The 17,747-nt window shown below is 45.9% G+C and overlaps 1 protein-coding gene across 3 annotated transcripts; it reads left to right on the top strand.

Moving 5' to 3' along the window:
* Nucleotides 1–4,838: 4,838 nt before the first annotated feature.
* Nucleotides 4,839–17,038, top strand: ELK4 (ETS transcription factor ELK4). Of its 3 annotated transcripts, none has more exons than XM_044267748.1 (5): nucleotides 4,839–4,972; nucleotides 10,209–10,424; nucleotides 11,734–12,606; nucleotides 13,834–13,950; nucleotides 15,521–17,038. In XM_044267748.1, exons 2-5 carry the CDS (start codon nucleotides 10,218–10,220, stop codon nucleotides 15,617–15,619), a joined length of 1,296 nt encoding a protein of 431 aa, XP_044123683.1. In that variant the 5' UTR covers nucleotides 4,839–4,972; nucleotides 10,209–10,217; the 3' UTR covers nucleotides 15,620–17,038. The 3 variants fall into 3 exon arrangements, with proteins under 3 accessions (XP_044123683.1, XP_044123682.1, XP_044123681.1); XM_044267747.1 differs by lacking the exon at nucleotides 4,839–4,972 and adding an exon at nucleotides 5,211–5,290; XM_044267746.1 differs by lacking the exon at nucleotides 4,839–4,972 and adding an exon at nucleotides 7,722–7,737.
* The last annotated feature ends 709 nt before the right edge of the window (nucleotides 17,039–17,747 follow it).

Here is a 17,747-nt window from a genome sequence, read left to right as displayed (position 1 = left end):
TCTCTCTGACAAATAAATAAATAAAATCTTTAAAAAAAAAAAAAAAAAAAAAAGAAAACGAAGATCAAGTATATTTCCAGTGGGGAGGGAGACAATTTCAAACAAGATCTAACCAGAGCTCTCTTAGCCAGGAAACCTTGCCGTTGGATTCTTCTCCACCCTGGGAGAACCCCCTCTTCTCCCTCCACTTCAGGGCGCTCCCATTGGAAGCCAATTTCTAGACATAGTCCACGCACCACAGCTGTATCTTCAGAGCAGCAGGGAGAAGCTGAGAGAATAAAGTGGGGAAAAAGCCCTATGGACCCAACGATTTCCCCATTTTACAGGGTGAGCCTAGACAGAATTTAAATTTCCTTCCCTTGAGAGTCTGAAGGAGGGAGGCTGCTGGCCGTGTCACCTTTCTGAACTGAGGATGCAATTCGCCGGCGCCGCGTTCTTTAGCACGGCAAGACTAATTTTGTTTCGCAGCTGGATAAATAAAGTAAGGCAGAAAAAAGCTGGCATTACACATTTTTGAATTAGCACCAAGTCTTCCAAACTCCACCTCTTTCAGGAAATGTTCCTGAATGCAGTGGGAGGTGGTAATTTCCCTCCCTCTCCCTTCTCACCACAGCGCTGCAAAGCTCGAAGAGCTGTACTTACCCCTACATTTGTCAGCCTGACTGTTCCTTCTCCATGATCTCTGGATCCTCAGCTGAATTTTTTTGTCTATGTCAATAGGATCATAACAGATAATGCGAGAGAACTGTAAAGTCGACGAAAGTCGTGGAGAGGAGTGATGGTCTCTGAAGGTGTCAGTGTCTCTGGTCCACGACTGAAAATTCCTAAAAAAAAAAAAAAAAAGAAAAGAAAGATAAGAAAAGAAAAAAGAACAAAGTCTTTTGGTGGTGGTTCCTGAATTTTTTGTTGTTGTTCCTGAATTAATTTTAAGTGAAAAAAATTCCACCCAGTTATCATACAATTCACAAGAGAGGAAACAACTCTGGGCTTAAAATTCAGAGAAATCTGTATCCTACAATGAGTTTAGTCAAACCCCCAGAATCTTACATGATTACCCACGAGGTAGATTTTCAATCAAGTCACACCTTTTCCAAAGAGCAGTTAGAAAAAGAAGTGATCAGTTCTGTCCTCTTTGCCTAATATATACATATTCAACAGCAGTTTTCACAAGCAGAAAAAGTACATGTATCGAAGACCAATAAAACTGTTTTAGGTTGAAAAATATTGGAGGGCACCTGGATGTTTCAGTCAGTTAAGATCTGACTCTTGATTCTGGCTCAGGCTATGATCTCAGGGTTGCAAGACTGAGGCCCATATCAGGCTCTGTGGTAGGTGTGGAGTCTGCTTGAAGATTTTTTCTCTCCCTCTCCCTTTACCCCTCTCCTACCCTCTCTCTCGAAATCAACCAATCAATAAATAAAATCTTAAAAAAATATACACATTAGTGGAGGAGGAAAGAGACTGAGTGTAGATTCCGGTGAAGAAAAGTACATGAGGCTATTTCTGAGGTGTGTTTGGGATAGGTCATGAAGTGTGGTAGATCCCGTACCATGCCCCAGGCAGGTAACTGCAATAAAGTCATGTATTGTCATGTCCTCTCTGGGAAACAGGGTGTTGTGTAAAGATTACAGAGTGGGCAGAAAGATGTTTCCATGAGCTTTCCTCACAGTCTAGAGGCCACAAATACCTTGTTCAAAGGCTTTTTCATGGGTTTTTCTCTGGACCTGGAATACCTTCTGATTATAGGTCTTACTGTTGGGGATGATGTCTTTGTCCAGAATGATAGTCTTGGTGTAGAGATATTTCCAACCATCATGCCACTGGTGGGTCTCTGGTGAATCTTAGGGCCTTGACCGGTGGTGGGGTTAGCAAATGCTGCCGGTTGTGGGATCCAGCTAGCCTGTTTTATTTTCAAAGGTAACTTTTCCTTGAACATTTCAAGCCCCACAAACATAATAACTATAGGGTCATTCAAAAAGAACTCAAAGTCTACTTTGATCAACTGTCTTTTTCTTTTCCTCCATCCACCACAGACTACAAGTGAAAGGTATGGATTGATAGCTTTTATTTTTAAAGATATTTAAAGTGAGGCCCAGAAGTGATAAGTTGTCAGGATTTTCTCAGGAGGATCAAGCTTGGAGTTTAGGGAGATCAAAAGGCGAGAACTCAGAATTCTCTGAGTTTTATTCCTTCATGACACACATGCTGCTGCTTGCTTCACATCTGTCCCTATCTGGGGCTGCTGATACTTCCTCTGACTTAAAGCTCTCTCTTCTTTACTTCATGTGCTGCAAGACATTGCCTGGAAGACAGGACAGGCAATCGGATGGTTCCATGCTTCCTCAGAGTCCAGGAAATATTTCTATAGGAAAAAGGGATGTTAACTTGGGGGTAATGACGAGGCAGCAAAACAGCAAAGAGGGAAGGCGGCAGTTGCTTCAAGAAGAAATTATCCTAACTAGGTGTTACTGGGATAGGAAATGTAATTAAGTTAACGGAACAGGGATGGCAGGACTGGGGTAAATAAAATGACTGAAAAGCACAATTGAGGGCAGGCCTGGGAGAAAAACACATAGGAAACCACTTAAATAAAATCTGCAGATTTTATTCGAGATAACCCTGAGTGGCCAAGGCTACAACTGGAAATCTATTGAGTGGGAAAGTGACCAAACAAGATAACAAAAAAGCAACATAATCACCATGGAGTTTGCAAAAACAACCATCTGTTGTGTGAGGAACTGTGGAGAGAGAGTCTGTATTTATAGCATCTTGAGTGGGAAAACAGGGCACATTAATAAACTTTTTTCTCTTAGCTCACCAATCTGAAATCGTTCCTTCTAGTTTCTCTGCTGTCAACATGTACTGTTTAAAAAAATAAAAGTCAATTTAAAAACAGACAGACTTGCTATGACTAATTTAAGAGCATCCAAAGTAGACTCTTTTCCAAAAATACACTGCAATCGCCAAGACTGTCAACTCCATCCAAAGAAATTGTGATACCACTGCAGACCCCGAGGCCGAATCCCAGGTTTCCTGCTGGTTTGGGCAGAGCATGGTAGTCTGTTGACGGGTTCCACAACCTTTCACTGTTCTTGGTCTAAGGCTTGAAATGAAATCTTTCTATAAACAAATGTTCCCAAGGGTGTATCTTAAACAGCCTACTTTAATAATTCTTATTTTTCCCTCCCCTTCACCCCCCTCCACCACCAACACCCCCCCCTTCTAAAATGGAAACTGTTGTGAGGAAACATTTTATATCAGAAGCCAAGAGTGCTAGTGTTTTTCAGTTATTGCACGTTTCCTCTTAATGAAAATATGTTTACATCCTCTGGTAGAATTATTTTTAAAAAGGTAACATCTCTTGGCAGTGTTGCTTTTACAGGAATACCTGTGTTATAATTACTCTGTCTTAGGGTGGAGGAGGTTGGAAATAAAATGACGTGCCAATGCTCTTCGAGAAGCTTACCCGGGATAATAGGATCACACTTTACTCAGTGAGTTCAGTTAATTTTACCTTGAATTCAGTTCTGGGGGTGAGGTGGAGGCAAAAGTAAATGACATCACCATTTGGTGGGGTGTCTAGTATGTGCCAGGAAATGCATGAAGTACATGACAGTCTTTATCTCATTCGATCTTTTCAGCAATGCTACACATTATCATCCTCATTTTACAGGAGGAACTGAGGTTCAGAGGTTAAGCAACTCCCTGCAGGTCTTCCAGGTAGTAAATGGTCGCGTAAAGGGAGCTCACACACCAGCCTTCTGGTTTCTCCTTTAAAAGAATATGCAATCTATTTCTTCGGGGTTTTGTTTAGCAGTCTATCTAGCATACTGACTGTGCACCCCTTCTGCTGCCGAATTACTCAAGTAGTGTTTAGTATCAAGTGTGACTTGGTTGCTAAGAATTCTATTTAATGAGAACCTATGTGCTAGGAACTCTGCTGGGTGACTGGAGCGCCCGATCTGCTTTGATCGTCACAGTTCTAGGAGACTGGGCTCTCTCCGTTTCACAGACGATGAAACTTTTTGGGAAGTTAAGAAAGTTATTAAGGTCTCCAAGACAGTGAGGGGTGAAAGCTCGACTGGATTCCAGGGCTGACTTCATCTGTCACACCCCGGGCCAGTGAGCTGCAGCGCTGATTTAACAGTCACTGGGGGTGTTCGTTGTGTCCCGGGAGCCGGTCCTTGGGACAGCAAGCTGCGGCAGCACCAAGTCCTCCGTCCACTCGGCCGGGGAAAAGGCAGGACGAGTGGCCCAGAAGAGAGAAGCTCTCACGCTTTCACTTAGCCACAACACAGGTGGTCCCCCCACCGCCGCCCGGCAGGCGGCAACCCCTCTCCCCATCCGTCCGGGAGTGCCCCACACAGATGCAGCTCCGGGGCGCCGGACTAGGTCGGACGCTTAGTCCGGCGCAGAGCGGCCAGTGCGGGACTCCAGGGGACACTCGCACCGCGCCCCAAGCCGTCCCCGCGAGCTCCCGAAACCGGGGCGCGAAGACGCCGGCGCTCACCAGCCCGTACCGCCGACAGCAGCGGCTCCGCCCTTCCCGCCCCGGAAGTGACGCGCGGCGGCAGCGGCGTCTGGGAAGGGCCCCGACGTAGCCGGGGGGTTTGAGAGTGGCGGCGGCCGCAGAGCGACTGGCAGGCCGGGCCCCGGCGAGGAACGCCCCGAGCGCGCGCCCGGCGGGTAGCGGCCCCACGACCCGCGCCGCCCCCGCCGCCGCCGCGTGCGGGGGCGGGGAGGGCGGGGCGCGAGGAGCCGCGGCGGGAGCGGCGGCGGCGGGCGATGCGGGCGGCTGCGGGTACCCGGCGGGCTCCGCTCGGCCGCCGCCGCCTTCTTCGGCTCCGCCGCGGGGGTCGCAGCCGCTGCCGCTGCCGCGCCGTCCTCGAGCTCCTGGCGTGAGGAGGCGGCAGGCAGAGAGAAGCATCGCGCTCCAGGCGGAGACCCAGAGGCAGCCCCGCGCCCGGCCTCGGTGAGCGGCCGGCCCCGCGCGCCCCGTCCACCCCGCGCCCCTTGGGGCTCTCGCGACCGCCGCCCCCCGCCGCGGGGAAAGGGGAGCGGGGGCCGGGGCCGGGAGGCAGGGATGGGCCGGCAGCACAACAGGAAGTGAGCGTGGCGGCGGACGCGGGGGCGGGCGCGCGCTCCCCCGGGACCCGCCCCCGGCCCTCCTTGCCCTGCCCGCAGCCCCAGCCGCGGGGCGCGCAGGTGGACCGCGGAGCGTCCGGGGCCGCGCGTGGCCCCTCAGGTCCCTGGGGCACAGGGTGACAGTGGCTCTTCGGCCGGGGAGGGGGTGAGTTCTGACTCTTTGTGGTGACAGGAAGTTGGAAAATGAAAGTACAGTAATTCAGCGCTTCCCGAGGCCGCGTGAGGTTGCGGCTCTTCCCCGGACTTTGATCTGCGCTGGGGCACGCGGTCGCCGAAGTTTCTTCTTCTCCCCAAGCTCGCTCTTCATCCGGTGTCAAGTTTCATTTCTTTTTCTACTTCTGTCCCGCGAGCCCCCTCCCCCCTTGACTTTCCGCTTAATGTACAGCCGCGGCGAGGCTGGTCGCTTCTTGGTTCCTGGGAGGATCAATTGGAAACATCTTTGGGGGGAGGAATATTAATTAACCGACCCTGGCAGGAAATAAGGGGTATTGTTGACTGATGGAAGTAGTTAAAAAAAAAAAAAAAAACCACACACAGGCTGTTGCTATTTGAAGTTTAGGGCATTCACTCTGGAGTCTCTTCCTCATCACAGCGGTGGGTCAGGTCCTCCCTTCCCCTTTGCGCGCTCCTAGCCACCACCCCACTGCGAGGGAAAACTTGGTGCTTTAATATTTAGGACTGTCAGTGGTGTTTTCATGAAGATGTTGTAGGATTCTGTCCACCCTCCCCCACCTCCCCGTCAGGCACTCCCTTTCTTTGATTTTATTTAAAACTGCAAAAGTGAAATGCATTACATTCTTAGGGAAATACTGTTTTCAAGTTTTAGGGCAATGTAACTATACATTTACTATTTTCGTAATATAGGGTACTGAACAGTGAAGAGATTCCTGGTTACTTCTCATAAACGATGGTGATTTTAATTCAAAACTAGTCTTAATACATAATTTGGTTTGGTTTTATTTAAGCAGCACGCTGAATTTGGAGACCTTTAATATTTGGATCTTAGCTGCTGTTTCTGAAAAATAGTTGGGCTCTGGGTCACCACAGCAACTGGGCTGTGTGTATTATAAACATGTTTAGGGTGGAAAAAGTTTCATTTACTAGAGACTTCCTTTCCCTAATAGGTTATTTCAACATGCTTTCTTTCAGTTTACCTCTGGGATCTGTCTTTGAAGTGTTAAGGTAGAATCAGTTTCAACATTTAACTCTCAGTCATGTTCTTTTATTTGTAACAGTTAAGTATTTCTCTCCCTTGTTACACTTCTGAAAAGCTCTTCTTGAAGTGTAATTTTAGAAAACTTGAGCTTTTGTGTGACAAAGTAAATGTTTTTATTGATTAGTTAGAATAAAAGTATTTGTATTTTTCGACTCATCATTTCACCTTTTTAATAACTGCCTTCTGGAAGTTTTTTTCCTTAGTTCTCTTTTATGCCTGAGGAAATAATTGAATTTCACATTGATAGCACACCTTTTTTAAAAAAATTATTTATTTATTTATTTGACACACAGAGAGAGAGAGAGAGAGAGAGAGATCACAAGTAGGCAGAGAAGTAGGCTCCCCGCTGAGCAGAGAGTCTGATACGGGGCTTGATCCCAGGACCCTGAAGATCATGACCTGAGCTGAAGGCAGAGGCTTAACGACTGAGCCACCCAGGCGCCCCTGATAGCGCATTTTTAAGAAACTGAAATGAAGAGTTCAGCTTGACTGTATACCCAGAGGTCCACCCAACTTTTCAATAGAGTATGACCTGATACTAGAATTGAATGAGTAAAATATTCCTTTAAATCACCCACTGAAGATGTCCATTTCATATCCATGTTAGTTTTTTGCAAAAGAACATTCTTTTCCAGTGCTTCATTCCAAAACCACAATGTCCTTTGATTCTAAACAACCTTCTATCCCAGAGGCACTGTAAAGTACTAAAAAAGCATCAGCATTTTCCACTACAGTTAGGTTTTGCCCCAAAGTAGCAGCAGCAGCAGCAGCAGCAGCAGCAGCTCACCAGCATTTGACTCAGTCCCTGCGCTCCCTTAATAACCAGAAGGGAAAGTAGAAGTTGAAAGGTGAAACCTGAGCCCCTGTGGGTGCGCGCATACTTGGGGGACCCTCTTCTTTGCCCAGGATGGCACTCCTGTGCTCACTGTGGAGATGTTGATGCTTATTTCTGTCTTTGCGTGTTTATCTTAACCATTATAAACCCATGGGGCTCAAGCATTATCTACATAGTAGGTATTAAGACTATAGAATTTAGTATGGCAATTCTTCTAAGAACCAATAGAATTACAGGCACCAAATTTGTAATTGTTCTGAGATTTTAGCTCTGCCCTTCATCTGTTCCCCTCCCTCTCGCTATCCCTTCCCTCCCTGTCTCCTCTCCCCTTCGTGTTCTCTCTCTGCCTCCCCCCCCACATTCATACGCGACCTCTATCAGCATTGTTTTTTTTGTTTTGTTTTGTTTTGTTTTTTAAAGTAAGCTCCATGGGAGCCCAGTATGGGGCTTGAACTCAGGACCCTGAGATCAAGACCTGAGCTGAGATCAAGAGTCAGACACCTAACTGATAAGTCACCAGGAGCCCCGCTAGGCATTCTTGGTATGAAGACGGTGTCTGGAAATATGGAGACAGTTCTTTGGTTAAGCTAAAATTTACTAGGGAGTACTTTTAACAGGTTTAGACTAAAATAAAAAAAAATAAGTCATTTAAGTGGAAAGCATGTATAATTAAAAAAGTAACTAGCCATGAGCAGACATCATTAGAAGAAAAGGTCTCTGGTAAATTGAGAGAAATGGCATCCCCCTCCCGCCGTCCCCCAATACTTGATGGATCAGACTATAAAATCACTCTTTTTTATTTAAGTAAGCCCTGTTCTCAGCCTGAGGTTTGAACTCACAATCCTAAGATCAGAAGTCTCATGCTCTACTGCCTGAGCCAGCCTGGTAACCCCTAAAACTACTCTTTTAACTCCTTTTAAGTGAGGCTATGGGAAAGGTTAGCAGGGGAGGGTTACTTAGCATCAAAGTCACACTTCCAATTTGTAGGCCATTATCACTTAGTATCTAATTGTACTGCCCTGTGGATGCAGTTACCCACCTAGGGAGTGGTTCTCCTGAGGAACAGATTGGTGACTGGGAGGAGAGAGACTTGGATTCCTGGGCTCAGCCTCTCCATTAACTATGTGACTGGAGACTACTCCTGTTTCCTATTCTTTTTTATTTTCCCATCTCTACTTTTGGATGACAGTATCTGTAACTAGCTTCAAAGCGGTAGTTGAGGATTATCGAAGGACATTTTGAGTGTCTCGGAAAAGTTCTAGAAGCCCAGCTATCTTCCGGTAGTTTCTCATCTCCTGCCTTTTTTGGGAGCAGACATAGTTGACCTTCAAGGATCCCATCCTTTGTGAGTTACACATTGTTAGAATTAGGCTCCTAAGACCTATGGTTTTGTAATATTTATAGTGTTTGTTTTTAACATCTTTATTGAGATAAAATTCATCTACTTAAGTCGTACAGTGTGGTGGTTTTAGTATATTCAGAGTTTGTAACCACCACCACAATCTTAAGTTCAGAATATTTCCATCAACCCATAAACAGTCACTCCCCATTCGTCTCTCCATCCAGCCCCTAACAACCACTGATCTGCTTTTTGTGTTGAATACATTTGCCTATTCTGGACATTTCATATAAATGGAAGCCTGACGTGGGGTGTGACCCCAGGATCCTGAGATCATGACCTGAGCTGAAGGCAGGTGCCCCAAATAAATAAATCTTTTTTTTTTTTTAAAGATTTTATTTATTTATTTGACAGAGAGCGAGAGAGGGAACACAAGCAGGGGGAGTGGTAGAGAGAGCCCAATATGGGGCTAGCTCCCTGGACCCTGAGGCCACGTCCTGAGCCGGAAGGCAGATGCCTAATGACTAAGCCATACAGGCGCCCCCAAATAAATAAATCTTAAAAAAAAATTCCTTTAGGAATAAAGAATTCTCTGGCCCAAAATATCAGAGGAGCCAAAATTGAGAAACTCTGGCCTAAACAGGGAAATCCTAAAACCTGAGACATTGAATGATTTTTCATTTCATGTCTTGTTAAATAAAGGCCAGTCATCAAAGAAGGAGGATCTATAGGGGCACCGGGCTGGCTCCGTCGGTAGAGCACGTGATTCTTAATCTCAGTGTCGTGAGTTCAGGCCCCACATTGGGAATGGAGCCTCCTTTAAAAAACTAAAAAGGTGACAGAACTTGTAAATTAAATCAGGGAGCATTTTATGAATTTTCACTGCTGCCAATTTAAATGTAAATTAATTTATGAGAACGAAAGGATTTGGAGGAGAAATGCCAGTGGAACAAGAGTAGGTTACGATTACTCCCTACATCTTCGGGCCACTTGGTTTATTTGCCAGAAGACACACATACTTCTGGCAAATAAACCAAGTTGCTTGATTTAAATGGTGGGCTCAGAGGATAGAGCCACGAGCTTCTATAAAACTTCAGTAACAGCAGTCCTCTGACGATCGGCAGTCATCACACTGCTCCTGTGACTTAAGGAACTCACTTTATCTTCCAGCAAGGCTTTCCTTTTTTCTTTTTTAAAGATTTTATTTATTTATTTGACAGAGCGAGATCACAGTAGGCAGAGAGGCAGGCAGAGAGAGAGGGGGAAGCAGGCTCCCCGCTGAGCAGAGAGCCCAATGCAGGACTCGATCCCAGGACCCTGAGATCATGACCTGAGCCGAAGGTAGCGGCTCAACCCACTGAACCACCCAGGTGCCCCAGCAAGACTTTTCTTAAGCAGTGTGCCTTGCTTAAGAGTTCGGGCTCTGGGTCCAGATTGCCTGGGTTTAAATGTCAGCTCCACCGTTTACCTCCTTGGCCTCGGACTTAACTCTTTTCTGAATCTGTTTTTTCAAATGTGAAACGAGGCTGCAAGGCTGTCTGTTTCGTAGGATTGGACTGTTGTGGGAAGGAAAGGAAGTAATGCTTCTGGAGCACAGTGCCTTGTGTACGGTGTGTGTCCTGTCAGTGCCGGCTGTTAATTTCTCATGTGTCTTACCTGTGTGCTTCTTTCAGCTCACTGCTATGGACAGTGCGATCACCCTGTGGCAGTTCCTCCTTCAGCTCCTACAGGAGCCTCAGAACAAGCACATGATCAGCTGGACCTCTAACGATGGGGAGTTCAAGCTCTTGCAGGCGGAAGAGGTGGCTCGTCTCTGGGGGATTCGTAAGAATAAGCCTAATATGAATTACGACAAACTCAGCCGAGCTCTCAGATACTATTATGTAAAGGTAATATACATCCGCCTCAGATCAAGAACGGTTCCTCTCTCCTGATGAGGTTATAAGGGACTAACATCCTGGTTTATTTTTGAAACCTTTTTAAACTGAGGTGTAATTGACATAAAACATTATATTAGTTGTAGCAGTCCAGCATAATGATTTGATACTTGTGTACACTGTAAAATGATCACTGTCCTGGCTTTATTGATCCAGTTTATTTCATAACTTCAGCAGTTTGGGATTGGGGGGGGGAAACATGTCAGTGTTCAGCTCTAGTTCCCACTTTTCACGCATGCGTTGTTCCTAGTTGCAGTTGTCTTTAAAGAAAAAGTGAGTATAGGGTTGGGAATAAGGAAGAGGAAATTTGAGATTCTTGAGGACAAAATAAAACATTCTCATGTGTATCACAATTTAAAAGTTGTCACATACATGCCGGTTTGTAGCTTCACTTTTTAATTTAACCCAGAGAAACCAGATTAATACTTTAAATAATAGCTGTTAGTGCACAGATTTGATTTCTTAGTTAAAGTTTATTTTTTTTATTTTATTATTTTTTTTAAAGATTTTATTTATTTACTTGACAGACAGATCACAAGTAGGCAGAGAGGCAGGCAGAGAGAGAGGAGGAAGCAGGCTCCCTACTGAGCAGAGAGCCCGATGCAGGGCTTGATCCCAGGACGCTGGGATCATGACCTGAGCCGAAGGCAGAGGCTTTAACCCACTGAGCCACCCAGGCGCCCCTAAAGTTTATTTTTTGTTTAATTTCTTATTATTTTGGATACGTTTTTGGGCTCTGAGGTGAAACGAATAGCTTAAATGGATAAAGTTAAAATGAGAAACTGAGATCCTAATTTTTTTCACCTTTAAGTGGTTGTTCTTATCCGTTTTCCCCATGGGGGTGTGGGGTAAGGAAGGACCGGAGCTGCAGAAGGAAGTAGAGGGTCCAGCAGACAGAACGTTTTCTTCCTTTGTGCTCACTCAGGATGCGAACGGCTGGCACTTTGGGATTGTTCGAGACCGCAGTTCAGGGACCTTTGACTTAATACAGATAATTTGCTTGAGGGTATCAGGCAACTGAAACCTCTCTTTTACTTACGTAATAGGTCATGTCAGTTGTTCATAAGACATTTAAATACACTCCGCTTCGGCTCCATAGTGCTAGGACCTGGGTTTGGTACAGCTAGATCAATGTGGGTGATTTTGAAGCTCTTAAGGAAACTGCTTGCCCAATAGAGACCCTTATTAGGTCTGTTTCTTCTGAGCTGTGGGAAGTGCATTGACAAGAAAGTGTAAGCATGCTTTTTTCATTTATCTACAGAATATCATTAAAAAAGTGAATGGTCAGAAGTTTGTGTACAAGTTTGTGTCTTACCCAGAGATTTTGAAAATGGACCCCCTGACCGTGGGCAGGACCGAGGGAGACTGTGAGGTCATGAGCTGCAGCGAGGTGGGCAGCGGCTCCAGGGATGCCGAGAGCGGGGGCAGAGAGAAGCCCCTGCAGCCCGGGGCCCGGGCCTCTAGCCGCAATGACTACATCCACTCCGGCTTGTATTCTTCCTTCACGCTCAACTCTTTGAACTCCTCCAACAAGAAGCTCTTCAGACCTATAAAGATCGAGAGTCCGGCTGAGAAGCTGGCAGAGAAGAAGCCACCCCAGGAGCCAACACCATCTGTCATCAGATTTGTAACAACGCCTTCCAAGAAGCTTCCGGTTGAACCTGTTGCTGCCGCCGCGTCGGCTAGCCCGGGCATTTCTCCGTCTTCAGAAGACCCTCTCCGAGCCTTGGAGACTTTGGCTTCCCCCAGACTGCCTGCCCTGGAAGCCCCGGCCTCTGCCCCCAGCGGCTCCGCCACCTTTGCCGCATCCCCTGGGCCCTCGGCCTCCCCTTCTATGCAGGAGCCCCCGAGGACACCTTCGCCACCACTGAGTCCGCACCCCGACCTTGACACCGACCTCGAGTCAGTAGCATCACAGCCCATGGAGCTTCCAGAGAACTTGTCACTAGAACCTAAAGACCAGGATTCGGCTTTGCTGGAAAAGGACAAAACAAGTAATTCCTCAAGATCCAAGAAACCCAAAGGGTTAGAGCTGGCGCCCATCCTGGTGATCACAGGCAGCGACCCGAGCCCGCTGGGGATACTGAGCCCGTCTCTCCCTACAGCTTCTCTGACGCCAGCCCTTTTCTCACAGGTAACGGCCTCTTGCTTTCTGGGGCCACTGATGATTGCGTTGACTCCCCTTTTAAAACAAATCCAGAATTGATAACCGTCCGTTCTCGTGCCGCTGCTTGGGTCTGCACGAGAAAGGTGGACTTGACCCCCGTGGGAGTCACCCGGTTCCGCACCTGATCAGAGCTGCTGCAGGCAAGGGTTGGAGGGGCTCTAGAAGGGCTCTGAAAGGACTCATTGTCTCTGCAAGCCAAGAAATACTTGTCAGGCTCCTCGTAAAGCAACTACTGTCACTCTCGCTTTTTTGGAGGGGAGTCCTTATAAGACTCAGTGGTATGTTATAGAAAAATAATGATAGCGTCAAAGCTAGAAAACAGTAAATCCTGAGAACCTGAAGAAAACCAGTTGGTGTGATGTTGAGAAACAAAGTTGTATAGTTACATTAGCTATTTCTTAACTTGCTCGTGTCCTGTAACATTTATTTATTTAAGAGAGGAAAGGGGATGGGGAGGGAGAGGAAGAGAGAGAATCTCTCAAAAATTTGTTTTGTTTTTTAGAGACAGAGTGAGCATGAGTGGGGCAGGAGGGGCAGACTCTGTGCTGAGCCCAGAGCCCAACGTGGGGCTTGATCCCAGGAGCCTGAGATCATGACCTGAGTCAAAATCAAGAGTCTGACGCTTAGCTGACTGAGCCATCCAGGCGCCAACCCTGTAGCATTTAAATAGATGACTCCCAGGCTCCCCGTTACTAAGGAGAACTGTGTTTGTGACTTTAGTTACCCGTTATTTTTCTGCACGTGACCAGATTGGGCTCTCGGTTTGGGAAAGATCCTACAAAACATGTTAGAAAATATTTTGCCCTTTATCTTACTTAGGTTGTAAAAATAATTTCTGAGTTTCTTCTCATGAAAAATCTCAGACCTACTTAGCGGAGAAGAGGACAATATTTGAGTTCAGGGTTGGGGCGTCTGGGTGGCTCAGTCATTGAAGGATCTGCCTTCAGCTCAGTTCATGATCCTAGAGTCCTGGGATCAAGCCCTGAACTGGGCTTTGTGCTTAGCCTGGAGTCTGCTTTCCCTCTCCCTCCGCCCCTCCTCCCGCTAGTGCACATGTGCGCGCACACGCGCTCGCTCTCTCTCAAATAAATCTTTAAAAAAAGATTTGAGTTCAGGGCTCTTGGTGTGTTACTATAAGGTGGAAACACATCCTGGTGAGTCACCTAGTGACTGGTTTTGTTTTGCATTTTGCAGACGCCCATCTTGCTGACGCCCAGCCCCTTGCTCTCCAGCATCCACTTCTGGAGTACTCTCAGCCCCGTCGCTCCCCTGAGTCCAGCCAGACTGCAAGGTGCTAACACACTCTTCCAGGTGAGTCATCTCCAAGCCCGTCTCCTGCAGTTGGGGCCTGGCACAGGCAGAAAGAGGCGAAAGACAGTGTCTTCACTCCTCATCCTTACAAAACTTCTGTTTAATAAATACGCTTTCCGAGGGTTAACGCAAGCCAGTGGACAGCTCTGGCAGATATGCAGAGCTGCGCTTCCTTTGCATTCTTTTTTTTTTTTTAAAGATTTTATTTATTTATTTGACAGATAGAGATCACAAATAGGCAGGGAGGCAGGCAGAGAGGAGGAAGCAAGCTCCCTGCTGAGCAGAGAACCCGATGCGGGGCTCGATCCCAGAACCCCGGGATCATGACCTGAGCCAAAGGCAGAGGCTTTAACCCACCGAGCCACCCAGGTGCCCCTTCCTTTGCATTCTTTACTGTTCCATGCATTTCAGTTAGACCCAGAATTGTTCAGCACTGTGTAGATTTTTAAACACACCCAATTTCTTTGTTATTTTAAGTGCTAGAAATCTCCCCCCCCTTTTTTTTTTTAAAAAAAAGTCAAATATAAATGTGTGTGTGTGTGTGTGAGAAAATTGGCAGGAGAATCTGCACATAGATCTCCACTTTTACCTGAGGATTTTTAAAAAAGAGAAAACTTTTGAGAATGGTCTATCAAATACTCCTCTGTTTCTCACTCATTTAGAATTGATACTTACAAACATTTTAAATACATGTTTTAAAAAAGTGGATATTGTAGTATCCCTTAACTGAGATCACAGGGAAGGTCTCAGAGCGTTCAACCATTATTTTTCCCCCAGCATCTAGACTTTACAACTTGCAGAGTTTATTTTGGTTGACTCATTCACTTATTTTGGGGTGGCTCGCTGGGAAATTTTCTTATACTTTGCAATTTAACTTTTCATTTGTTCTTTTGGAAATGAAATGGTAAAGAAAAAAAAGAAAATTAAAAAAGCTACTTTTTTTTTTTAAGCTTCTGAATTATTGAATAGAAAGTGTTGAGAATGTTTCATATTTTATTTTTACATTTTTCTTTGTCTCTCACAGATGATGGAGTTCTAGAATGATCTAAGACATTAAGCAAAGGCACAGTGCTCCAGCAGTGTTCTCCCTATAGAACTGGTCTTAGAACACATGATGGAGGACTCTGTTCTAGCATGAGCACCCTGTAGCTATTTGCACCAGTTATACATAGAGTTCATAGATGGGCATCTCTTTCTGAATATCCTTTTGACAGTCTATGATTTGGTTTGTAATTGAGTTACACTCTATAGGGCATGGGTGAACTTTCTAAAACCTTTGTGTGAAGTTAAACGTAAACCTGTATACTTGAGGCTATGAGGGAAGGTTCTGGTTTGTTCTTTCCATCAAGGTAGGCCAGAGAACGTTATTATTTAACATGAAGGACAAACGCTTTTTTCTTTAACGTTTTTGCTGTGACATCCTATTCTTCGGTGATAAATGGTTACTACCTTTGTCCCGTGAGCCACTACAGGTGGTTTTCACATTCTGCCTCAGGGACTCTGGCAGGGACAGAAAGTGAAAGTTGGGGTTGAGTAATAGGATGATAATGTGTTTTACTTTCTTTCCCAGTTTCCTTCTGTACTGAACAGTCATGGACCGTTCACTGTGTCTGGCCTGGATGGACCACCCACCCCTGGCCCGTTTTCCCCAGATTTACAGAAAACATAACCTATGCACTTGTGGAATGAGAGAACCGAGGAATAAAGAAACAGAGAGACATTCAACATGATTACCTTTGAAGTGAGCAGTTAATAGTTCTACAATGCTAATAATAGACTATTGTGATTTTTGCCATTCCCCATTGAAATGCCTTTTTAAGATTCCCTTTGAATATGACTCAAGTTGGACTGTATATAAAAATGCCTTAATTGGAGTCCAAGCTCCACCTCCCTCTTCCTTCCTTCACTCCTTCCTTCCTTCCTTCCTTTCTTTCTAATATTTTGAGCTTTGTGTTAAATTTTTGGTGGGGTTTAGCAGCTAGCTATGGTTCGCAAGAGCAGTTAAGAACAAAGTTACTCCTTTTGCCTTACTGGGACCCTTTGGCCAGGAAAACAGTTATGTTTTGCGTGTATTATTTGGAGAAATGTTAACTGCAGTTGGTCATATCTTCACAACTAAGTGTGTTCTCTGGAAAAACAAAAAGTGAGCTGTGCACAAGCAGTGAAGGAAAGCAGTCATGCCTGTCCACACACACTAAAATCGGAGCAGTGCTGTGGGAGAGATTCTGTCTGGCTTGAAGAGTAACCTATGTAAGCAATTCGCAGAAAAGACCTCTTGCATCGCGGTGGGTTTCTCAGCCGCATGTGTGATCTTGTCTCAACCTGTGAACAGAGCTCGGAGCCTCCTAGTCTGTTGCAACATAGGAAGGTGTTTTAAACCTGGGGTTTAAGATGGTGTTTGCAACAACCAGTGAGAGCAGGGGAGCCCGCCTCTAGCTTGGAAGTGCCGTCGGCTCTCTGGGTGGGATGGTGACACCCCCGTGGTACACAGCCTGGTTACGTGATGGCTTTTAGGAAGAAACCGGGTCTTGAAATCCGGAGGCATCTCTGAGTAAAACGTTCAGCTGGATAACTTGAAACAACATGCGGGGCTGTCCCAGTTAGAAGAGACTTTCTCTTTTCTGTTCGTCTTACCCTATTTTCTACTGCACGTTTACCTTCTTTTAAACTTCAGGTTGTTTGGGGCTGTGCTAGTTTTAAAGATGTGATGAGGAAGAGGCAAAGCAAGGCGAAGCCTCCAAGTCTACAGTGAGGTGAAGGTGTGCTTATTTCTTTGGCAAAGTGTTTTTTAGTGAGAGAGCAGCAGAATTGGTTTGGAAGCTCATATGCAGGGATTGCATTGTTCACGTTAGTAGGGAGAAGCGGAGGCCTTCCTCTCTCTCTTACCACATTGAGAAACTTTGACCGCACGGTAATCAGTGCAGATGCGGACGATGCTCTGGAGCCTCCAGACTGAATCGATACCAACATTGCAGCAGAATTGGTGAAAACCGTGGCTTTTGAAGTCTAGGATTAGGGGTGCCCGGGTGGCTCAGTTGGTTAAACTACTGCCTCCCGCTCAGGTCATGATCCCGGGGGGGTCCTGGGATTGAGTCCCGCATCGGGCTCCCTGCTCACAGCGGGGAGTCTGCTTCTCCCTCTGCCTGCTGCTCCCCCTGCTTGTGTGCTCTCCCTCTCTCTCTCTCTGACAAATAAATAAAATCTTCAAAAAAAAAAAATAAAAAAAAATAGAGTCTAGGATTAGATTTTATGCCACGGCTACCACCACAACACTGCCCATTAGCCTCATCTTTTAACTCTAGAAACAGTTCATTGAGTCCCATAAACTAAGTGGAAAGAGGGATTAAGGATTGGAGAGCTCAGAATGACACCGAGACAAACCAGCATCTTCCAGATGTGTAAGACTCACTTTAAATACATTACTGTGTAGAGACGCTGTAGTGTGAGACAGCCGAGCTAGGTTAGTGGTAGTGGAGGGACATATTCAGGGAGCTGTCTTTTTGTTTGTAGCATCAAAGACCTGTTAGTGGTTCGCGTGTGGTCGCCACCTGCCATCTGTTCTTGCGGGGTCCCAGAGCTCTGGGGAGCAGCCGGTGGGACTTGTCTCCCACACCGAGTCACTTACTTCGCATGCTTGTTTGAAAGCAGACCTCTCAGCAGCACTTTGGAATAGTTTTATTAGGCTAATGACTGTTTTGTACTTTAAGTGTAAGTATTGATGGCTTGATTTAACTTGATATTTTCAATTTTGAAAGCACAAAAGTATTTTATCTTTTTGAAGTAAAGGAGAAAAGCCA

The sequence above is a fragment of the Neovison vison genome, chromosome 10 (assembly GCF_020171115.1).
Source record: "Neovison vison isolate M4711 chromosome 10, ASM_NN_V1, whole genome shotgun sequence".
NCBI classification, from domain to species: domain Eukaryota; kingdom Metazoa; phylum Chordata; class Mammalia; order Carnivora; family Mustelidae; genus Neogale; species Neogale vison.
This window is presented reverse-complemented; position numbering and strand designations above follow the sequence as displayed.